Source organism: Ambystoma mexicanum, chromosome 3p (genome assembly GCF_040938575.1).
Source record: "Ambystoma mexicanum isolate Mex_15411 chromosome 3p, UKY_AmexF1_1, whole genome shotgun sequence".
Taxonomy (NCBI): domain Eukaryota; kingdom Metazoa; phylum Chordata; class Amphibia; order Caudata; family Ambystomatidae; genus Ambystoma; species Ambystoma mexicanum.
In genome coordinates, this window is record NC_090925.1 from 908401833 (window position 1) to 908426691 (window position 24859).

A 24859-nucleotide genomic window follows, 5' to 3' on the forward strand; every position below is an offset into this window, starting at 1 on the left:
GCACGCCCAACAACACTGAAACCACTAAACCATAGAGGCAGCGAGACTTCTGCTTACCTGCAGGCATACCTGGTCATAGGGAGAAAGAGGACCGGGAGCGGTACCCTGATGAAGTTGACGAGACAGAGAACCGGAGCGAACTGAGCAAATTTCACCGTCTGCAGGCCCCTGTGACGTTCCCCTGGATAGTGAAAGAGAACCGGGAGGCCATCAGGGAATCGTTATAAGGCAACAAGAACTCATCCCAGTCAAATTGACGAGACATTGAACTAAAAGCCAATAAAGTGGCACTGTATTAATGTGAGAGAGGATTTCACAAATAATCCTGGAAGAGAGATAACTAAGAAACGGGTTCAAATACGCTGGAAAGAGGGGAAAGTAATCCTTAAGTCAAGATATATAGTGAAGAATGTTAAAGAGGCTTATATGAATCCAAAGGGAAGTAAAGTGAACCACCTGCGGGAAAGGACACTCATCAACCCGAACGAAAGGAGGAATCCAAAGACCCAAAATAGCCGAACCTGGCTGAGAAGTTATATTACCAAACTCAAGAGAATAACAACCTGAATAGTGAGAAGAAGAAAGAGAACAAAACGGTTACTGGAAAAGTATCCCTAAAGAAGTAGGAAGACCCAAAGATATAGTGAGAGTGGCAAAAACTGATACAGAAAGTGACAAGAGGCTTTTTAAGAATATCCTACTGTGCCTTTAGTGGCCTCTGTTTTCAAAACAGCCACGGTCAGCCTCTGCTCCTAAAAAGCAAAGGGCTGTCCCGAACCTACTGGCTAGCTTTTGCCCTGTGTCTCTCCTTCCACACTACTCAAGTGCTTGAAAGGGTTTGTTTTCAACCGTTTTACCAATTTCGTAAATATCCACAACCATCAAGATCCCCTACAAGCAGGTTTCTGCTCCTGTCGCTCCACAGAAACGGCTCTCATGAATGTGTCCAAGTTCATTGTCCCACCTAAGCACTCCAACCTTTCCTCTATCCTAATTCTCCTTGACCTGTCTGCTGCTTTTGTCACTTTGGATCGGTCTGATCTCCTTAATACTCTTTCTTCTTGGGATTTATGATCAAGCCCTTGCCTGGATTGAATTCTACTTTGCACTTCCCCAATTCTGTGTCTCCTGGAGCAACAGCACCTCTCAACTCACTCTTGTAACTGTTGGTGTTCCACAAGGATCTGCCTTGGGTCTGCTTCTCTTTGCACTCTACACCTCTGCTCTTGGGGCACTAATCTCCTCCTTTGGGTTCTCATACCAACTCTTTGAGACGACACCCAAATCTTCATCTCTTTTCCTGAACTCTCCTCTCTCTCTATGACGCCAAAATAATCTTCTCTTCCTGAACTCTCCTCTGATCGCACTAACACAATGTTCATCTGTCTCTCTGACATTGTACATTGGATGGCTTCACACTCCGATGTTAAACTATGCCAAAACAGAGGTGCTCTTCTTCCCGTCCAAAAACTCTCTAATCTCTTTCCCTGCCTATCCTGTTCCCACCTGACACTCTCTCCTACTCTTCTTCAGCTAGAAACTTCTTCTTCAGCTAGAAATCTCAGCATCATCTATAACCCTTCTCTACTTTCATCTCCCAAACTGCAACAGTAGCTGGCCTGAACCCCATAAATATTAGTAAAGTCAGTCACCTCCTTCCTTTCAACACCGCCAAGCATCTCTTAACCACTCTTGTCTTCTCTGTAAACTGGACTACTGTGCCAGCATCCTCTTTGGTCTCCCCAACTTTGCTTTCACCCCGCTCGACAAGATAATTCACTTCGCTACCAGGACTCTGTTTGAACTCCCTCAATTCACACTCACTTCCTCGTAGCGTCACCATGCTGGATGGCTGATGTGCAAAACAGGGCCAGATTTAAATGTTTTCTCCCAGTGCTAAAATCTATACATGGTAAAGCACCACTGTATCTATCCTCCTCTTTCCAACTCTACAAGCCTTCTCGTAATCTCAGCTCTGCCTCCTCGACTAACCTTGCGGCTCCTGGCCCTGCCTGTGCTTCCTCTTGCTTCCGCTCTTTCTCTCTTCTTGTTCCACTTGCATGGAATTCTCTTCCCCTGGACATCCGAGATAAGAGTCCACACGGATTTGTTCAACACCCTACCTGATCGCCTCAGAGTTATCCTGTTAAGCTACCTCCCATCTTCCTAATAGCTAACATTTTTCCTTGCCTATAATCTGCCTCTGTGCCTCCACTGTAGCATTTCACCCATCATGGTCACATCCCGAGCATAGCTGTCCGTACCGCCTACCTGCACTTAAAAATATACAATGTTGGGTGTCCTTAATCTATGTATGTCCGCTTATGTATTGTCCCCGGTGACTGTTCCATTTACTCCCTTCCACAACCTGGTCAGAATGTCGCTCAAACTCGCCTCATTGTAAGAAGCTCAGGGCTTCCGATCCAATGTGATCAAAAGAGCATTGGTCCTCCTGTATATAAATAAATAATATAAATAACAAGGAATCCAGAAGAAAAGGAGAGACATTGACATAACATAATCAGGAGAGGGAGACGACATCCTGATCTTATTTAGGTTGGTTAAAATAGTTGTAGTGTCAGCTAGAACTAGTTTTTGGACAGCAGACCTATTCTTTTCAGACTTTCTGACAACTGACGAGTACCTTAGTTATTTACATAGGTAGGGAACATCCATATTGCAATAGGGACAGATGGGCTTTATTCTCATTGTTTAATAAGTAAGCAGGTGAAATGTCATCGCATTGTCTGCATCCTTCTTCTGACCTGCCACAGTACATGCATCATTGAAGTGCTGGTGTAATTACTTAACACATATACAGATGGCTTATCGTACCTCTGGATGTACACATAATTGTAATGAAAAATGTGTTCCTCCATCTTTCATTATCATATCAGTAGAAACAATAATAATTAGCCCCTAATGTATTAGTTCAGTGGCATAGGCAAGGATATGTATTCATTATTTTACAACTGAGTCATTCTCTACATTCAACACAGACATTGTACTGCACCTTGAACATCAGTCTCTGTCCCATTCAAGTAGCCTTTGTTGGTACCTCACTCCTTTTGTGATATATAGTCGGCTGTTCTATTCAAGTCTGTTAGCATCATGGTAACAATAGCAAAATTGCCTTAACGATGGGGCTTTGATAGTCTTGTTTTGAGTGCAAGAGCTTTCTGCTGTTTGTGACTTTCTTGTGGTACAGGCAATGTATTTCAGTTCGCAGGGACACAATAGGATAGGCCACCGTTACAGTATTCACTCTCATCATCAACCTCATTTAACATGGTTTCTTAGGTCCAATGTCTAATTTGGTGACTTCGTGAACGTAAATGCAGCACATTCACTGCATACAAAATGATAATAGGTAATGCTCATTACTTGGTTCACAATAGGTGTTGGTTTTTTTTTCTCATCAGTATGTACCAACCTATTTCTCAGGCAGTTATTTTAAAGAAATAAGGAGACCTGTTAGATGGTTTGGGGCCTTCCAATAAGAGATGCAAATAATTGATGAACACATTCTTAAGGAAAGGTTGGAGTAAGTGTTAACAGATTCTATTTCAATAATGTTATTGTATCAATATATTTCTTGTGTTGCTTGCGGTTCAATATATAATGGTTGTAATCTTGTTATTGCAAGTTGACATACTTAAAGTTAATGGTCTTGGCTGTTTTCAGTTATGTGCTTATTTTTTTCTCTTTCTCATTCTCATATTTAGGCTACAAAGGCCCGGGTCAGTCTTCTCTGTTCTTCTATCATAGATGTGAGGACTACAACTCCACTGGAGATGCCAGACAAGGAGAATACATTCATCTTAAAGGTGAGGTGGGACTGGTGGCTGCATGCATCACCAACTCTGTTCTAGGTGCCCTTCTTCATTCCTGACTCTTGAGTTTTCTGCAAAGTTGGGATTGTATTTGTCAAAGGGCCCTGCACTATTGTTTGACTTCTGGATTTGTTGGAAGCTAAACATCTCATGCTGAGGTTGATTTCCTGATATCGTGGTTTTCTGGAGATGATTTTCGTAGTTCGTCCCTTGGCTCTGAACTGCTAAAAATCCCTGGGTGACAATTCATATCTTTGTTTCATGAATTGCTGTAACTCTAATGCTGTGGCTGTTTCCCCTGCCCAATTCATTGGGGGAGAGCTTATGTTTTGCTTGGTTTTACGCTGTGTTTTGTTTCGGTGTATTACAGGAGACTGTAGAAATATTGTATTGTATTGTATTGTATTGTATTTATTTGTAATGCACACCTAACCCGAAGGTAGCCAGGCGCAAAGGCAGCAAGAGGGTTGCAAAGCTTCGTTACATACGTGTGGCGAGGTCCAGCTAGGGTTACATTGCCGGAAATATCACGCCAAGTAGGAGGGTAGAACATGTACATTAAAGGCAGTACTATAAACATATTTACAATTAATGCGTAGGGGACGAACATAACATGTGCATTAGGGCAATACTATAAACAAATTTACATTCAGTGAGGCGCCGCATGGTAGTGGCACATCTGGGTCTCTAAGAGTCATTGTGAGTCGAGAGATTTGAGCCAGTGGATGGTCCTAGCTCTGAACTGGTGGTAGGGTAGGTCCTCCCTGCACGACGGAGGGAGGGAGTTCCAGTATTGTGCTGCTTTTACTGGAAAGCTGTTTCCTCCAGATGTAGTACGTTTAAACCTGGGCACCAGAAGAAGGTTGGAATTGGCCGTTCTCGCGGGGCGGGAGAGGGTGGGTCTGGTGAATCTGGCGATGAGGTATTGGGGGGCTGCTTGGTGGAGGCATTTATGAATCAAAGACACTGATTTAAGAAATATCTTGTCCTTGGTGGATAACCAATTAGCAGTTCTTCTGGAATCTGAGATATGGGCTTTCTTCGGGATGCTAAGGGCCGCTCTGAGGGCATTGTTCTGGAGTATTTGGATTTTATTAGAGATATATTTAAATAGATCAATGCAAATAAATGTGCCGGAATTAGTTTTCCTGATTCTGTAGATTCCTACAAAGATTGTGCTGTGGTTGGTTTTCTGGTTGCACAGACTCACTGTTATTCTCCTTATCCTATCGATTGCTAGAGTTCTTGCGCTGTAGTGGGTTTTTTGATTTCTTGCGTTGCTACTGATTTCATGGGCCTCCTTGTTATGTGGATTCTTAGGCATGAGTTTGGTGTTTGTATTGCTATAGAGAGTGTTACTGGAGAATGTTTGCTGTAGGTTGGAACATGGTTTGTGGAATTCCTAGGACTTCTAGTTGGCTTCCTGACTGTGTGAATTGGGAAAGATGATGTACATTAGTTTATTGGTTGCATTCATTTCCTGATGCCTCATGCTCTTTTTGTGCTGTTACTCCTCCCCATTTCTGATATTCTATGCTGTAGTTTGGTTAGAGGTATTGGAGATCTTGTGGTGGTGTTGGCTTCCTCTTATATGGATTTCCTGAGATGCTGTGCTGCAGTTTCTCTCGTGATTTTTTTGCTGGAAAGTTTGTGCTACAGTTGTTTTCTGTTCCAAAAAGGCCACTTATCCTCTAAATTCACCTAAATGAAATACCCCTTAATCCCTGCTCCACGAACTTCAGAGGAGAATACCAGCAGCCACCCTAAGACGCAACTGTAAGATTAACTTTTAAACACCATATTGAAGCTTCACGTGCGTGCGCCCTGACAATGCAACCTCACTTGCATTCTACTAAGTGTCACTCATGTCCCACCCACCACGACCTTCTAATCAACGTGCACTTTGGGGTCCTTTATCCTGAAGACATTGCTGACGCCAGCACTGAGACTGCAACCATCTAAGTCCTCAAAAAAGCTCTGAAAATTGTGGATGCCTATGACCCATACCTACTAGTATTACACCCTATCACCATTGAAAGCGTTTGACAACCACAGTCCTGCAATGGTTCTTTTTTTCCCATCATCAACCTCCACCAAATTGTCCCGATGTGCATCGGTCCCCGAGAGATCCATTGTGAACATGGAACCACTGAGAGGACTACTTTTTGGCCATGACCCCAAGGTGCATCATTGTACTGGCAACATACAACTGTACCTGAAGATCACATCAGTGATTAGCAACCAACCATTGACAAAAGCACTGTCTTGGCTTTGAATACGCCTGCATGACTGTCAAGGACTAGTGCTCACTTGTGTTGGGTACCTGGAATCCTCTTGCTGTTCCATGGATCAAGTGGTGTAGCTGTGTGTGGCACACAAAGCACTTCCAATGAACTCTGCAGAGAATTGGACACTCTCAGGAGCCCCTTGAAGGTCTCCCTATGCCACGTGGTGCGTTCACCTATATTTTATCGTGGCACAGGGAAAGTGCAAGCACTGGCAGTGGAGGTAAGATGATGGTAATGATGATGGTCCTGTAGTGGCTGAGATCCGAATGGCAGGACTCCACAGCTAGGGGTGGACAGGAGCAAGATGGGCAACAAGATGCAGTGTGGGCACCTCCGGGTCAGTGGAGCCAGGAAGGCACGAGGCAACAAGGATAAGAAAAAGAACAAAAGGAGAAAATCAGAAAGGATTGGGCCAAAGGAACCTCAAGGAGGAGGGGACCAGGGAACAGGAACAAAGGAAAAGAACAACAGATGGACAAGCAAAGGAATACTGTGAAGCACTCAGAAGGAAACTGGGACCACATGCTCTAACTACGCGTCTCAGCGCGGGAAACCGTTGACATGACAAAGGAGAAGCCGGGTTGTGCTCCTCTAGGAATTGCAGGGCTGCCGTCGTCCCCCGTGTCTCCCCACGACAGCCAACCATGGGAGAATCCGCCAGCACCGGTAAAGGTGCCAGAAGCCACCAGGTGAAAGCAGCGGTACTGCACGGCAATGTGAACCGCAGGCGGTCTGCCTAACAATGGCAAGCACCTACCTATCTACCTAAAGCTGAACCAGACAAAGACGGAATTTATCCTCTTTGGTGTCAGCACATGGCAACCCAAATCCAAAGCTATGCGGTTCATATGAACCTCAGTCGTCCCCCAAAGCTACAGCTACATCACCCCACTCCAAAAGATGTACATTTGCTGGCACTCTAGCCACATATTCTCTCCAAATCTTCTTGTACTGCCTTAAAAATACTGACAGCCAACACTCCTGCCTGCATGGTTGAAAAACTAACCTTCTTCGATGTTAAAACAAACTAGAAGCCCACAACATTGTGAGCCTGGAATCCAAGAAACGTAAAAAGTTCAATGCTTGAAATGACACTCGTCACCAGATTTACACAGAAGGCTATGACTGTGTGGGTGCACTCTTTGTGTGCAGCTAGAACAAATCTTTTGTGGAGCATAGCTGCATTCTAATGCTGGAAGTAGTGTGCAGGGTATGTGAGACAGGTAGTATGTGTGCAGCTAGGACGAATTGTCGAGGGGGTAGCTGCATTCTAGTGGAGGTGGTGCTAGTATGTGAGATTCTGTTTGCAGCTAGGCCGAATTTTCTGTGGGTGATAGCTGCATTTGAAAGGTTGTTGCAATGTACAAGGTGGTGTATAATTATGTGTGCAGCTAGTTTATATTCTAGTCCAGTGTTCTCCTGGTTTGTTTGATCTACTTCTGGTTCACTGCAGTGCTAGAGATGTTGTCCTGTAGTTGGGCTCCTAAATGTGTGTACAGCTTGAGTTTGTGTACACTTTCTTTTGTACCTTGTTGGAGATCTTCTGCTGTGGTTGGTGTCCTGGTCCTGAGTCTTGTTGTACATTCTATGTCTTCAGTGGTCTCCTTTGATTGTGGATATCTCCTCTTCTGATTGGTGACGCTAGCTATTGATAGGTTGTAGAGAATGACTATATTGTTTTGCTGGGGGTCTGGTTTCTTTTGGTTAATTCATTTGAACCTCTTTTGTTTTTTTTTTAGTTGGAGAATTCTCTGGAATACATTTTGGAGACTGTGGATTCTATGCAGATGAGGTCATGGTTGGCTGACATTCAAGGATGCATTAGCCCTAGGTGAGTGACGACAGATTCTGGATTCCTACGATAGAAGCACATTTTCATTGTGGTACCATGTGAACTGTATCCCACCTTTCCATCCTCTTAGGGAGACCACAGACACCTCAGAGCTGCACTGTATAAATCGTTCAGAGAGCATGCCCAGCCGGGACCTGCCAATGATCCCTGCTGACAGCAGCGAACATCTCTCTCACGGTGAGAACGGGAAGCGGGCCAATTGAGAATCATTTTGAATGTGAGAACAGGGTGGAGAGCACAGTGTCTGATGAATGTGTGTCAACCAATATGTATCACTTTGCCCAAAGATATTAAGTCATCTTGCTAAGCTGTGAAGGGATCATCCTAAAAACAGACAAGTGTTGCCGGACCCCGCATGGGGACATGGATGCTGCTTGTGTGATGTGTCTCCTTTGGGGTTGTGTTGTTTTCATAGGGTTAATCGGTGCATCTACTGCCAAACAAGGTGTAGCCAGTAGTGTTCTGCTATGAGATATGAAAGGGAATCTATGTACTGGTGCTTGCAAAAGTCAATTTTGAAATAATTGATGTCATTTTGCTGGCACATGTTTGAGGTGGCGGTCTTTAGGCACGGTTTACAGGGCCCAGGTACAATCTCCTTAGTTGGGTCACAGGGTATCTTTAGTGTACACTAGACTCTCCAAGGAGTAGTGTGGTAGAGCAGACCAGGCCAAAAGCTCAGGAAGTGAGCAAGTTGATTAAATGTATTACCCATGCCATCAAAAACATCCTGGATTGTAAATTGCTCGCTCTGACATGCTCAATCTCTCCCACCTAATATATAAGTTCCTCTCAATATACAAACCTCCTTCCTAAGCCCACTGTTTGCAGACATGTTGCCTGATGCAGCCGCCAAAGTTGTGAGTGGATCGTCAACTTCTAACTATACTCTGAGACTTCAACGTCTTGCTTGAGAAGGAAGACAACCGTCGTAGTGGATATTTTTCTACCAGTTTTCTGTTTTTGTCGCATGCGCTATGAACTGCTTAATGCCATTTTGAATGCCATATACTGAAAATGGCATTGCCACGTGTTCCCCGCCCTATCATTTGGCCTTATTCTCCTCTCTCAGGACAGGAAATGCCATGTAAGGAAAGCCCTTTCCTTTGCAAAACCTCTACTTTCCTGGGCAAAGTGGTGTTGTGAAGTATGTAGCTGGGTGTGGGGGCTGGTACTGTCTAGTCCCTATCCATACTCAGGCAGGTGTGGGGCAAGAGGCTGTACTCTTTCCCTAGAATTGTGGGATCAGGAGAGCATCCTTACTCCTTTGACTCTACTTTATTTCATCATCACTGGAACATTTTATACACCTGATGACTTTGCCAATACTTGTGTCTTCACTTTAAAGCCTGCTGACTTCCCCTGAATTGGCTTTCCTAAGGGTACTAGGCCTACTCACTTTAGCAGGGAAGGCATGTTGTGTTAAGGGTCCGATTTTATAAACAGGGTAAACTGTTTCCATTGCTTTTCCAGTGTTCTACATTGGTTTCTTTGATGGTCAGTTGCTATTGCATAGTTTACTATGTACTACGTAGTTGTTCATGTTGCAGATCTGAATCACAACTGTTTTAAAAGTAAAAAGTGGGTTATCTATAGTACTGATTTAGTAGTCCTACGTATCTGTGCTTTACATTGCTTAGTGTGTTCATGCGGAAAATAGTGTATTTTTACACTAACTGTCGAATTCGATTGGAGGGCTCTCTGTGCATCACATCATGCCACCATACCATCACTATATTACTTGATGTTGACGCCTTACTGCTCTACTGCCTACCTTTGATTGAGTTAGCCTAAGTGTCTTTTCCCTGTTGACTAAAATAGGGGAGCCTGTCTGAGCCCTTCTTCAGGGCTGGTTCTGAAAATCCCTCTTAACACATTCCATTAAACATCTTTGTCTGGCAGTGAACTACTGTACGTTCAGGAAGCAGCTCAAGACATGGCTCATCAACTGACCAGCATAGAATAAATGTCAACAAAGCAAGAGCTTTGCAAAAGATCTCCTCCCAATAAGTGCACAGCGAAAAGTAAAGGGACAAAAGGCTCAGCTCGTTGCACCAAAATGTCACATTGTGGGAGAAACCTTTTTTACCCCCATCTAGTGACGAACACGCACACAAATGTCCTTACTCCGTAAGATGAATACGTGCCATTTCGGATAAAACAATTAATTCCATAAAATACCCACTCCAAACCTCCAATTGTAATCGTACTGGTATCTTGAATCCTTTACATCAAGCAAACCAAACCAGTATAGTCTACCACGCAATCTCTCAACGTAATCTGCAGCCAAAACCCAGGAAGTTATACCAACATCTTTACAATGGACATATCGCATAAAAGCCAACCATTTCTTCCAAGTCTTGGTGGTGACATAGTCCCTTATGAAGCGATATGAGGGGTGAAGTTTCAGCGGGAATCCCATATAAACATATGTATCAACTACTTCCAATGTCTTACTACCCAACCACCAGATGAAATCCCGTTCTCTTGGAAGGGAACCCCCAAGGCACATGACTTTAGTTTTACTGGCATTAATAATCATATAGTTAACATGCGCAAAGACAGTCCTTGCGTCTATTGAGTGCTGGAGCCTGATAGGGGTCTGATCGAAGAGAACGATATCGTCGTCATAGCCAAGCCAAGTGATGGGTGCACCATTTACCTTAGAAGGGAAGTTTCTCAACTTATCTAAGCAGTTGGCCATATCGGCAATGTAGAGATTGATGAGCAGGAGTGCGAAAACGAACCCCTACTTCAATCCCACATTGGTCTCAATCAATGTAGAGGTTGCCCCCTCTTGGTCGAGGTGCACAGTAGCCGTCGTATCAGTGTACAGAAGTTTTAGGAAGTATAATAAGTGTAAGTCGATCTACCAGGCAACAAGCTTCACCCAAAGAAGGGGGCTAGACACCCAGCGAAAGATTTACTATAATCAATCAGGCAGCAATAAATAATAATGTATTTCTTATAAAGGATACTGCCCCTTCCCAATTGTTACTAAGTTTTCCATCTGATTACTAACATCCTTAAATTCTAGAAAAATAAATATGCATTCATGCCCCTCTCCATGAACATATACAGATGCAAAACACAGCAGATGTTAAACAGAAAAAAACATTCCTTATCTTGCATTGTGATTTGTTCTTTCTGTGTACAGAGCGCAAAGAATAAATGGTTTTCAGAGGGCTCAAAGAGGTGTTCTTGTTTCTTTCAAGTCCCCTCCCCTTAGCAGGGACCTCAGCTCTCAAACTGTGCTTAAATGAAACCCATTTAAAGATGAAAGGTGTCGTATTTATAAGATTTTAATTAATAAAAAAGCCTGGTACGACCCTTACCTTAAGTGCTAGGTCTCCTAGTATGTGCAACCCTTCCTCTTACAGTTGTCCTCTTACAGTTGGCAGATGAAGTCCCTCTTCCAGGTCATCCTGGAACAAAGAGGACCAAGATAATTAGCATATTTCTCTGCCTAAGATAGAGGTTCAGATAGAAAACCACTGTAAGAGTTGCTCCACTTGTCAGTTGTCTGGCAAAGTGGAGCAAACATTCAAGCTCCTTTGGCACCAATACCTATGGTGGCTATACCATTTGAGAGGGTCTGGATTGGCATTGTTTGTCCCATTGACCCTTCTACATCTTCTGGCAGCAGTTTTATTCTGGTAGTTAAATCAGATATCCTGAAGCTATGCGCCTAAGGATAGCAACTGCCAAGTCAGTTGCCAGGCCCTTGCTTGGTATCTTTAGTTTGCTTTTGTAACAAAAGATTTCTCTAGAAGCAACTTTTCCTCCATGGACCTCCAAAATGGTGCATTTGTTTTTGTATCCTCGCTTGAATTTTTACAGTGGAGCACAGCATTGTTATGGGGAAACGACATGTCCTGGGGAAACGAGACTGTCATTACTGTGAAACATTGGGACTCGTTACAAATTTGCTGGTCTGGTAAAACTGATGCCGGTATGACCGTACCGGCATTGTTTACCGGGCCAGAGTATTATGAGCAGCAATGCCGGTGTCACCAGCATCGACAGGGACCCGTTATGACCGGGCTCCTCCAGTATGAGCGCAGACACGCGGCAGCCGTGTCTGTAACACCGGCACGCCGCTGTGACGTGCACATTAAGAGTCGCATGGATATGCAAATACCGGCATGGAGATGCCGGTAATGGCGGATAACTCGATGCCGTTAACACCGGCATCTCGGGGCAGGCGTTATTAGCAATCTGCTGTGTAGAAACCTGCCAGCACAGAATCAGCCCCGGTGGAGCCAATGGAGTCTGGCACATCACAAAAGGAGCACTCCCACACACCACATCCCTCCCAAATCCACAATGCTACCATTGGCAGTTGCAATACTGGGTCTGGAGGACATGCATGCATGCACTGCACTGCTACTCCTTGAGCAGGCAGTGAAGCAGAGAATGCAGCAGAGGCACAGGAGGAGAAGGAGGGCGAGACTGGGCCTGCACATACCAATAGCACAGGCAGTTGTACCCCGCAGGCAGCCACCAATCCCTCGCCAAAGGGCCAGTCCATTTGACCTATCCCCTGCCCAGATCCACCCCCTGTACCGCCTGGACAGGGACACAATCAACACAATAGTGGACCTCATCCATGATGACCTGGTGAGCCTCATCAACATCGGACAGCCATCCCCCCTTGCTGAAGGTAGTGTATGTGCTACACTTCCTCATCACAGGCACCTACCAGCACACAGTGGGGCAACTGCATGGAATCTCACAACCCTGTTTCTCCCGTGACCTCAACCAGATGGTAGAAGCACTCCTGAAACATGCCAGGGACCACATCAAGCTATCACGGACCGCAGAGGCGGTGAATGCAACCAAAATAGCATTCCATGCACTGGCAGGCATGCCAAACATCATAGGTGCCATCGACTGCACCCATGTAGTCCGGAATGCTGTGGAGGTAGTGTACCGCAACAGGAAGCTCTACCACTCCCTGAATATCCAGAGGGTGTGTGATGCAAGCAAAATCATAACGCATTGCTGTGCAAGATTCCCAGACTCCACACATGAATCCATGGTGCTGCGCAACGCCACGCTTCCCCCCTACGTGGCACGACACACTGCACACCGTAACTGGCTGCTGGGTAAGTCTACCCACAGGGCCATGAGGGGTGTTGATTGGGGGGGAAACGCAAGCACAGGCAACCTGGCTGCTGGCTGGGCCATGAGGGCCGCAGGAACACAGCACTGGATAGCCTGCATGAGCAACAGAAGTGCACACCAGATGCATGAATCCATAATCACCCCCAGAAAATAGGCGTGAACATTACCATGGATGCAATGAAGTGCCGATAGACTGCTTTGGGCTATAGAAGTCAGTCGCATGAGGGACCATACCTACACACCTCTACATCCCAAACCTGCGCAACAACATATCACACACATGGAAAGAGACCACACACAGTGTCCTGGGTGCCTAAAATTACCCTAGTGAATTCAACAGAATGTGGGACACAACCAATGGCTGACGATGTGGCATGTCTACGCAGCTTTGCGTACATGAAAGCAATATACACAGTGCCCACACCAGTACATGCACCAGGAACATCATTAGACATGAACAACAGGTACCACAATGCAACACCATGCACTCAAAATGCATGAAATGCATGAAATACATGAACGCAGCAAAGCAAATCCCAGGTCAATCTGCCATGCCAGAGCTAAATCCAACTGCCACACAGGGGAATCTCAGTCACTGCACCCACTGCAGATACACCGCAGACCAAATGCAATGGGTCAAGCATGGTAACTATTGCAATCATTAATCAGTTACCATCACTAACATATGATTGAGTGGTGCTGTATTCATTCACATTACCCAACTTCCACCATGCCAGTACCCACACAGCCTTACCACAGAAACTTCACCCTTCACCGGCGGACCATACCACCAATGTGAATGTGCCTTAGTCATATGGGCGACTTGATTGACATGTACATGGTGACATCAAGAAGGTGAATGCATGATTTGGAAACCACTGTGTATCATGAAGCACATCAGGCAAAAGTGACATGATGCACTGTACATGCATAGTCCATTTGCGTGGCGGACATCATGGACCTTTTGCCTTCATTTGTGTGAGTTCTGTTTCTGATGGAAAGGTCCCCGAGACGTGGCCAGCACCCATCCCCCCAACCATGGGTCATCCCTAAGTACACTTACCTGGGTCTTTCAATAAGGAGCATGTCAAGTGCAGTCATGAATGATCTGTTGCATGTAATCATGAACACTGTACAGGTAGTGGTTACAAGGAATGACCTAATTAATCACAAGCACACGTTCCATTGCTCCCATGTAGGTGATGCTGGGTATCCCCTGAAGCCCTAGCTCCTGACCCCCATCAGGCAACCAGTCAACAGGCATGAAGAGGACTACAACCGTGCACATGCAGGCACTCGTGTCAGGATTGAGCAGACTTTTGGGCTGTTCAGCAGGTCGGGTGGGGGCACTTATTTACGGGCCAGAGAAGGTGGGCAAGATAGTGTTGGTATGTGCCATGCTGCACAACATGTGCATCCGGCGCAACATACCCCTGCCCCCTGACATGGACCTGATACCACCTGAAGAGGATGAGGATGGGGAAGATGCTGGAAATCTCCCGCGGCACAATGTGCATGAAGGACGTGCGGCACGCCAAGATTTGATTGAACAATACTTTTGATGGACTGGGGAATACACGGCACTGGGAATGGGGCCCACTGGGCACTGTACAAAATTAAATTGATACACACTCAACAAGCAATGTCCAGTCATGTATTTTCCTTACTCACACTAGCTGTATTGAACAGAAATTAACTATGTACATTCTGCCATTGCTGAAAAGTCCACCACTATCACAAAGTTATTTACCACAACCTACTACTCTCAACCACACCCTATGCCCTCATACCCAATACCCCAACACCCAATACCCCAACACCCGAAAACCCAACAACCCCCCCCCCCAAAATGTCCCCACCACGACTCCACCACTACTCCCTCACAACATGCACATGTGAGTCCAACTAATCACACACCCTTTTCGAAGGAGGGGGTTGAGTGTTTGCGCAGCACATACATCACAGGGAGCGACGCACCGGGCTTGTGTGTGGGGGACTTGCCGGTGTACTCGAAGATGGAGCAGGTTGGGGGTCAGCGTTGGCATTCCTCTGCTCTGCCATAGCGGTTGTCAACTGAGTGATGGCCGCCCCTCCAGATCCTGGATGTGTTGTGCAGCAGGTGGTTGCACGGGAGGTGGGGTGTGTGGGCTCCCGGGCTTTACACCGCTTCCTCCATGTTGTGGTCAGGGGCACTGTCCTCCACTGTTCTGTGTCCAGCTGAGCTATCTACCGGAGAGTAACATGGGGTTGCCGGCATGGGTGGCATACTTTTGCGGTCATCATGCGTGCTGTTGTCTGGGGGGGCTGGGGGTCTGCCACCACCACCTCCTCCTCCTCCTCTGTGTTGGGAAGATTGGGCCACCTCACCCTGCTCACTTGTGGCCACTGATTGTGGCTCGTCCACATCACTTGCCACTGGGGATCCCAGTTCTTCCACCTAAGGTGGTTCCTGTGCCCCAGCTGTGTTTAGCGTGTGGCCTTCATGCCATGAGTGGCTTTTGGCTGGTGTGCCTTGCTGGCAGCGGTGGGTCTTTGCTGAGGGGCCTTGGAGGGGGTAGGTTGTTCCTGCTCAGACTGCTGGGCAGCCTGTGTGTCCTCTTGGCTGTTGGGCTGTGGCGTGGAAGCTGTGGCAAGCATCAGTCATGGCCTTGAGGTCGAAGGCCCCTAGCTGGAGGAGGCGTTGTCGTCACCACAGATCTGACGTGCAGCAGCTTTTTTGGGTGTTGGGGCGTGTTCTGCCTCGCTGTCTGTTCCTGTGCCTGTGGGGGACAGTGAGGCAGGGCATTAGTCATGGGTCATCGTACATCCTACATACATCGATGCTAGTACATTCCGAGTCCTGCACATTTTCATGGACATGTTGGAGGGGCAGTCATGGTGCATACAGGAATGGGGAGGGGGGGTGCATTGTTTTGGCATCCTTCTGGTGCAGCCATGTTGTGCATGGTTTTTGTTGGATGGCCTACAGGTGTCTCGTGGTTTGTGTATTGTGGCCATGTCTCAGTGGCTGTTTGCCAGATGTGGGACAGATGTGCTCACATTATGTGCATAGATGCATTAATGTTTACACTGCGTGCATGGTCATGGTGGGTGGGTCAGGTGTGCAATTGGTGGTGGTGATGTGTGCACTGTGCCATGCGATGGCACAGTGGTCAGGCCTGCATCTGTATGGTGATGTGTATGTGTGTGCGCGCATGCAGATGGTGCTTGTGTTGGCAATTGGGGACTCATGTGAGTTGTGTCAGTGGGATTTGTTGGGTGTACTCGTGGCAGGGACATTGTGGTTATGCCGGAGGTGGCTTTAGGTGGGGGGTGATGGGGCATGTGTTTGCTCTCATCTACGCGCCATTGGGACTTTGCCATTGTAGATGGGATTGGAGGTGTGTGTTGTTACTTTGGTATTACGCTAAGGGTCACTCACCATCATCGTCCGATGTGGGGACTCCTGTTTCTGCGGCACCGATGCCCTCGATTGACTGTGCTGCACGTCTCCTCCCACGCGGCAAGTTTTATTGGGGAAGGTGGTCCACCTCCTGTGCCCAGGCCCTGGCTGCGATTAGCAGAGAGCAGGTTGCGGACCCGCAGCCGGAGATCATCCCACCGCTTTCTGCAGTCACGTACAGTCCGGGGTGTTGTCTCCACCGCTGAGACCTTTTACGCAACCTCCTTCCACACAGCTTTCTTGTGTAGTTGGGCTCCCCAGCGCAGGTCTGCGCAAAAAACATCAGTGTGTTCCACCAAAGTATCAGCTAGCATATTCAGTTCGATGTCACGGAAGCTTGGCTTTCTGCGACAGACTGTGCCTTGCCTCATAGCCATCTTCCTCCTCTTGCTTCCATACTGCTCAGTTCTCTGGTCCAGGTGCTGAAGGCTGAAGATCGCAATGGATTGCGTTTTTAAAGATGGCCGTCGCTGCATTTCCCGTTCCGGTGTGATGACGTTTCTTCCATTGCCGGTGCCTGCGGCATCGATGATGCCGGTATCAGGGTTTTTGGGGGCCTTACTGGCATGCCGGAGCAACTGTTACCGGCATGCCGGAATGCTCATGCACGCTGACTCGGAATCTACTGAAGATTGCGGCAGCAGTGCTACACGGTAGCATCGGCATGCCGGTAATCTTGTTTATTTACTGGCAAACTCGTAATGAGGTCCATTGTTTCTTAGTTTTTCCACTTTGTTGCCACTTGTTGGTAACATTTTATCATTGCGCGAAGTACCTTACAGTACCGCCCAATGGGGCCTTTGTGTTTTATGGGTATCGTGTTGGTTTTATTTTCGAAATCATTTTTGCTGACAAAATTGCTATGAAAAAACTAATTGAAATATATGGCGGGGTAGGGGGGGTGTCCAAGTAGTTAAAAGAGGTGGGGAGCGGTGATAGCATATGGAAAGGGAGGGGGTTAGGGGTGAATCGTGTCGGCAAAGGGACATAGAACCGTTTTATGGCCCTAGACACCCTCTAAGGAATTGTTGGTGATTGTACAATGTGTCTTGGAACAGACTGTTTGCAGCAGTAGCATTTTCTTGTATAGTTATAACCTTTCACCGAGTCTTACTGTGTTTACTGTGTCTGGCTCCTGACTGTGGCTAGTATCTAACATGACAGTGCCACAAGGTTTTTGTTTGTTCCTTTGGCCACTTTGTCCCTGGGATTTCCTTTTTTGGGCATTTTTTCAAAAGTGAAAGGACGTGGGCTGGGACTGTCTGGTCCTAATCCACACTACTATCTGGTGTGCATGTGAGCATGAGGACCCCATGGTGCCTGATTGGACTACTGCTGTTGTGCATGGGTGGAGCAGATCTTGCCATTGGTGGGCCGAGTGCGAGCACTCACCTGACTCTGGTTATGAGGTGTTGTCCTGCATTTATTCCAGCAGATCTGAAGCAGGAACCAAGTATCCTGTGGAGCCTAGCAGAACCAAGGCCGGGCCTGAAATGCACCCAAATTCCATTGTTGTCCCAGTGGAGCTGTGCTTTGCGCCTGATCTCAGAAGACCTATGAAGGCGCCTCTAACCCTTGGAGTGGTGAGACCAATCCCTCTCGACGTCTCCTGGTAACCCTGCAAGTGAGCCTGTTCGGAAGTGTCCCTGGGCCGTCCCTGGGCCATCCAGTGGGCTGTCCAGCTCAGACCTGGGTTGCTGTGCAGGAGCGTCACCCTTACGACCTGAGACTTTGGAGAATCCCAGCTTTGCCAACAAACACTGCGCTGCTGAATTTCATCATCCCAGCACCTTAGGGCAGCGAGGTAGAAGGCCAAGTCATACCGCAAGACCTGGGTACGCTTGCGTTGCTCTGTTACAGTGTCGGTCACTGAAGGCAGGTTTCCCACGTTCCTTCCAATGCCCTGAGACCTGCTGCATCGGTGTTCTCTTCATTCTTCATCGGAATCAAGATTCACAGCTCCTGTCTCAGACCTGTATCTGCACCTGCAGCGCCTGTGCATCTGGAAGCCGAACAGAGAGCGGGTTATCATACCTCTGATGACCAACTCTAGACCTTCCAAATCTGGACAATAATCGAGCCAAGGGCTTTGAGTAGTGAAGTCACTTAGCAGTGGCCCTTTGTTCAGCCAAATACATTTCTACATTGGAGGTTTTTTTGAGCCTTCCTGTTGGCTTGGGTAGTGTACGCTGGCTAAGGTCCTCTAAAAGTCGGGAACAGCTTTGTTCATCATAGCAGATCCTCAGCTGACTCTTGGAACCCGTTTCACACCATCAGAATTCTTCCCTTAACTTTTTTTGTTTAACACTTTCTTTATTAACATTTCATATAACAATCAAACATAACCCACAACCGCCACCCCCTCCCCCCATCCCCACCATTTCTACCTGAGGGTACAGCATTAGAATGAGAGGTTGACAACCAACAAATTAGAATGACATGGCAGCAATACAGTTCGAGCCACAGGTCCGTGAGATCATAGAGGTCACCCCTGGCCACCGGTATCTCGGCACAACACCCATCTCGGCGCACCTCCCCCACCCTCTCGGGTGCTCCCGCACTTCCGTACACGCGGCAGGAGCCACCCCCACCGGGAAGAGCACTGTACAATCGGTCTAAGGCAAGGAAGATTTGATGCTCACCGCTGCCGATTGCTGAAGAAGATATGAAGTGTATATGTCCCACATCCGGCGGTCCCTTCCTCGCTGAGGTTGCATCATACCCCACCTAGAGTCCATGTCTTGACAATACAATACATCTTTTTCCCATTGGGTCACCTTGGGACTATTTTTCCCGCCCCATTGCATAGCCACTCTTCGTTTTGCCAGTATCAGGAGGAGACCATCAACTTCCTCGTCTCAGCGGGTAGCAACTTGGTATACCCCAGGGTCCGGGTCGATCTGCCTCCCCACTATATCCCCAATTACACCAAAGACATGAGTCCAGTATCGTCGTAACTCTACGCATTCCCATGCCACATGTAAAAACCCCGCAGAGGGCGACCCGCACCTGACACAGGCATCAGACTGCTGGGGAAAGTATTTCTTCAATTGAACGGGAGAGTAAAAGAACTGATGTAAAAACTTAGTGAATCAACTTAAACCTAGCACAGACCGCCCCCTTTCTAGTCATTTTACAGCAATAGCTCCATGTAACCTCGGATATCTCCCTACCTAGCGCCCGCTCCCACCGCTCCCGCGACACGGTCATGGCCCCCAACCCACTCTGGACAGCCACTGCATACAGTTCAGATAGCGCCCGACACCCCACCTCCCCCCGTATCAACTTATCTAACATACCAGTTATACAGGGTTGGGGGGAAACAGCGGGAACAGCCTCCTCAGCACCATCTGCAGCCTAAAGTACAGAAAGGAGTCTAACGCAGACAGCGCCCCCCTCTCCTTCAGCTGGTCAATAGTTATGAACCATCCGCCCGGGAACAGGTCCCCGAATTTGTGTATTCCTAACCTCTTCATCAAGGTTACGTAACCAGTTTCACTAGTCAGGGGAATTCCCAGAATAAATATGACCGGGAGCTCCGGCGAGTATAGTACCTCCCGCTTAGTTTTTCACTCCAGGCGGGTCCAGGACCTGCATGTTAGAGCGACCATATCCCGGGGCTTGCCCGATTGACTCGGCGCCATAAGGATGACCGCCAGCAATAAGGCGGGGGATGCAATAGCCCTCTCTATTTCTACATACCGTCGCTCTGCCGCCATTCTGAACCAATACCGCAGGAAGCTAGCCTGCGCCACCGTATAGTATAGCTCAAAATCCGGCAGGGCGAGCCCTCCCACCCGGACCGGTGCCACCAACTGTCTCCAGGGGACACAAGTATGTTTACCAGCCCAAATAAAGTTCAGTATAGCCGCACGAATATCTCGGAAGAATTTTTTAGGCACCGGAATAGGAGCGTTCAGGAACACATAAAGAAACTTAGGGAGGATGGCCATCTTGACCACCAAAATCCTACCGTATAGATTAAGCGGGAGCGAGCCCGACCTCAGCATTGCTGCCTTGGCCGACTCTTCCAGGTAATTCTTGCGATAAACCACCCCCTCCTCCCTTGCTATTACAATCCCCAGATACCTGGTACTAACTAGCTCCCACTGAAACCCCCAGTTGTCAGAGAATTGGGACACTGCTGCCGTCAAGGGGAATATAACCGATTTGCTAGCGTTAACCTTAAGCCCAGATAGCTCCCCAAATAGCATAATCGGGTCCAAATTGGTCTCTGGTTGACGAATAAACAAAACCATATCGACCGCGTATAATGAAATTACCACCTGGTGAGTAAATAGCTGAACACCCCGGTGTATGTGCATGTCCCTCACCCGTTCCGCCCAAGGCTCTATTGCCAGGGCAAACAACAGAGGGGACAACGGGCACCTCTGGCGTGTCCCACACGCAAGCGATATAGGTTCAGTAGTCAGCCCATTCACTCTGATTCTAGCAACTGGATCTTTATACAACAGGGATATTAAAGAGATAAACAGGCTCCCCAGCCCTAACCTCCTTAGAACCGAGAAAAGAAACGGCCACTCCACAGAGTCGAACGCTTTATTAGCATCCAAAAGGGCCGCCATCACCGGCTCGTCTCTGGGCAGTGCCGCCATCAGGCCAAACATTCTCCGCTACCCGAATGATGTGGAGCGTCCAGGGATAAATCCTGCTTGATCGGCCCTAACCATTGCAGACATCAGCGGCGCCAACCTATCAGCCAGCACTTTGGCCAGTATTTTATTATCAAGATCGAGCAATGAAATCGGGCGATATGAGGAATAGTCTCCAGCGGGTTTCCCAGGTTTCAACAGCACAACCACTACTGCCTCCCGTAGGGACTCGGGGAGACGCCCCTCAGACACCACCTGCTGATAGACCCGCAATATATACGGCGCCAATTTATCCACAAAGCACTTATAAAATTCGGCTGTAAAGCCGCCCGGGGACTTCCCTCCCTTCAGCGATTTGATGGCCCCAGTTACCTCCTCCAGCGTTAGCGGCCTATTCAACCATTCCCTTCGCTCATCAGAACACCAATATAGCCCCACTTCATCCAAGTAAGCTTCTATTCCCGCCTGAGTGGCCACCGAATGAGACGAGTACAAACAACTGTAGAATTTATAAAATGCATGGACTATTTCCTCGTCTTCGAAACAATCCCTCCCCTCTTCATCAGTGATGGCCACTACTCTATTCGCCCTCTCGCGTGCCTGAACGGCCCTGGCGAGCGACCGTCCCGGGGCCTGCCCTTCTCCATACTACCGGGGGGCTACTCTGTCCCACAGATATTTAACCTCCCTCTGAGCCAGATCATGAAATTCCTGGAGTTTCTGCATGATTTCCCCTTGTTGGTGCCTCACATGAGTGGGGGCAGCCTCCTGAAGAAGGCGCACTTCCTCCTCTTTATCCGCCAATTCCCTCCATATCCGCCTTATAATCCCGGATTCCTTAGCTATGCACACCCCCCGTATCACACACTTAAACCTTCCCACAGGGTACCTACCGAGTCCACTGACCCTTCGTTATCTGCAAATTATGTGTCAACCGACAATTCCTCCCTGAAAACCGCATCAGTGAGCTCATCGCTGCTGAACCGCTAAGGAGGCCGCGCCCCCGCCCTCCCTGGCAAATGGATGGACAGCCGAACCGGAGCGTGGTCGGAAAGGGTACGAGCTAGAATTTCAGCCCCCCGGACTTGTCCCAAGAGCGCCCGAGATACCAAAAAAAAAAATCTACCCGTACTGCAGAATTGTGTGGAGCGGAGAAATGCGTAAAGCTACGGACCCCCGGGTGCCTCACTCGCCATGGGTCCCCCAACCCCCACACCTCCAGCATACCTCGCAATTTCCCCGAACATTTGCTGCCCAAGTGGTGACTACCGCCGACGCGATCCTCGCCACCTCCAGGACCGCATTAAAGTCTCTGGCCCACAGGATTTCCCCATCTGAAATATCGCCCAATCGCCTCTCCACCCACTGCAACGAGTCTGTTGTGTCCGTATTAGGCCCGTAGTAGCAGATCGGTGTGTACGGTTTTCCCTGGATGACCCCCTGTACTATCAGTGCCCGGCCCTCGCGGTCCTTCAGGACCCTGGTCAGTCAAAATCCCACCAAACTGTGTATTATAATGGCTACCCTCCTGGAATAGAAGGAGTAGGAGGAAAAATACCTATGGCACCCCCAGCTCTTACCAAATTTAGACTCATTCTAAGCCGTCAGTTGGGTCTCTTGGAGGAAAGCCACTCCTATCTGATGTCGCCTCAGATACTGCAAAACCTTCCGACATTTAGGTGGGCCATTAAGGCCCCTGACATTCCATGACATGAGGTTAAGAGCTGCCATCAAGGAAGTATGCGCCCTGGACCTTCCGGCTACCTCTCACAGTGAATATTCCCTTATCCATTGCCTCGCTGCACCCTCTTCCCCAGCCCTCCTTAATGCCCCTCCCCCCACCCAAACCACCCCCCACCCATGCCACCAACCCCCTAACCTATCGACGATCTCCCCATCCCCAAACCCCCTCCATCCCCCTTACCTAGCCAAAAACAAACAAAGTACCCCAACTATTAAACTCAACCACCACCCTGAGCAACGTGGCTTCAGCTTTCGCTCAAGGAGTAGCGACAAGCCCAGCCCTCTACATACAGCCATAGATGTATCATCTCCCAATTAGTGCACAAATCTAAGTACAGATGGGGATGACCACTTATCATATTCGGAGTATAACCCGACTGCAAATCATTCATTGTTCCCTTGCGCTCTAGCGACTCGCAGCAACTTATCAAGGAAAGAAGCAGCCTCATCAGGTGTTTGGAAAAACAGTACCTTGCCGTCGTGTTCAACCCGCAGCCTAGCAGGGAATAACATTGCATACTTAATATTCATGTCTCGAAGCCTCTTAACATCCATGAATGTTCTCCTGCTTGCCTGTACCTTGTCTGAGAAGTCCGGGAAAAATGTAATGGTGTCTCCCTTGTATGAAACTGCCCCCTTCTCTCTGGCTTTCCGGAGTACAGTATCCCGGTCCCGATAGTTCAGCAGGCAGGTGATCACCAGGCGCGGCGGCTCTCCTGGAACCGGTTTCTTTCCGCTCGGCACCCTGTGCGCCTTTTCCACCACACAGTGTTGGGAGAATCCCTCTGATCCCAAAGCTTCCCGCAATATTTCTTCCACCAGCTCTTTCATGTGTCCCTGGCCCCCCGATTCGGACAAGCCTACAATCCGAACATTGTTTCTTCTTGACCTGGACTCGAGATCATCCAGCTTCTCCCTAAACACTTTAAGAGCTTTCCTGACTCCAGGCATTTCACTCGAAATTGATGCTGTCGTATCCTCTACCCCGGAGATCCGCCCCTCAGCCTCATCCAGCCGATCACCATGTTTGTCCAAGCGGACCTGCATATGGTCCACTTTACAAGTCAGCGTATCAAGTTTCCCATCCAATGATTGGATCCCAGACTGCAGCTGCGAGAACATGCTTTTAATATCTTGAAAGGCGGCCACAGGGTCTGAGTCCATCCCCAAAGACCGGGGTACAGCCGAATCATCCATTGGTCCGCTGCCTCTAACCTGACCGGGTGTCTCAAAGCATAGCTTTGACTGTTGTTTACCGCCCTTACTAGACTTAGACATAATGTGCAAAGCGGCAGATTCCGGGCCTCTGTCTGTATTCGGGACCGACCTACCTAGACGGTGCCCCCCTCCTCCCAGCAGGACGCGGGCCGGGTCCTCCACATCAACAAAGTCCCACAGTTCCGTTGGAGAACCCCTGCCCAGCCCCCGCCGAGGACACAATCACTGCAGAACATGTCAGCCAGTCACAGACCGGTCACACCAACCAGGCGGTCAGTCGCTAAAATACCAAAGCAGGAGAGCACTCAGGAAACAAACAAGAGCTCAGACGGTGAGTCGCGGTCCAGAAGAGGTCCAGTGCACCCCAGCAGACCGCCCCTCGCACAGTCCACGGATTGGAAAAACCAGAATGCGGCTAGCCGGAGGACCCAGCAAGTCCGCTCCACATCTCCCAAAAGTCCACTTGGCGATTCCGAAATTATTTCTACCCTATTGAAGTTGCTGGCGTATGAGTTGTTGTAAATCTCTGTAACCCATTAAGGAAAGTTTCAGTGGCAAAGTACACACTGCATCCCTCCTCCGCCGCCGCAAGCCAAGAGTCAGTTCATGTCCCGGGTGAGGGGGCGTTGGAGTGAGACAATGCCAGTCCTCCCCGAAGTGATCACAATCACAGCAAATTAACTATGGGTAATCTAGATATCCTCTGGAGCCCCTGGCAGACCAATTGCCTAGGTAGTATGGAT

The 24859-nt window shown here is 48.2% G+C and overlaps 1 protein-coding gene across 3 annotated transcripts in view; it reads left to right on the forward strand.

Annotated features, from left to right (window-relative positions):
- SH2B1 (SH2B adaptor protein 1) overlaps positions 1 to 24859 on the forward strand; it is a 603138-nt gene that overhangs the window by 151125 nt on the left and 427154 nt on the right. For all 3 annotated transcript variants that reach the window (XM_069652165.1, XM_069652166.1, XM_069652167.1), the window contains exons 4-6: positions 3726 to 3827; positions 7861 to 7952; positions 8044 to 8150. In XM_069652165.1, the coding sequence (XP_069508266.1) occupies positions 3726 to 3827; positions 7861 to 7952; positions 8044 to 8150 (301 nt within the window). The remainder of the gene's footprint in view (positions 1 to 3725; positions 3828 to 7860; positions 7953 to 8043; positions 8151 to 24859) is intronic.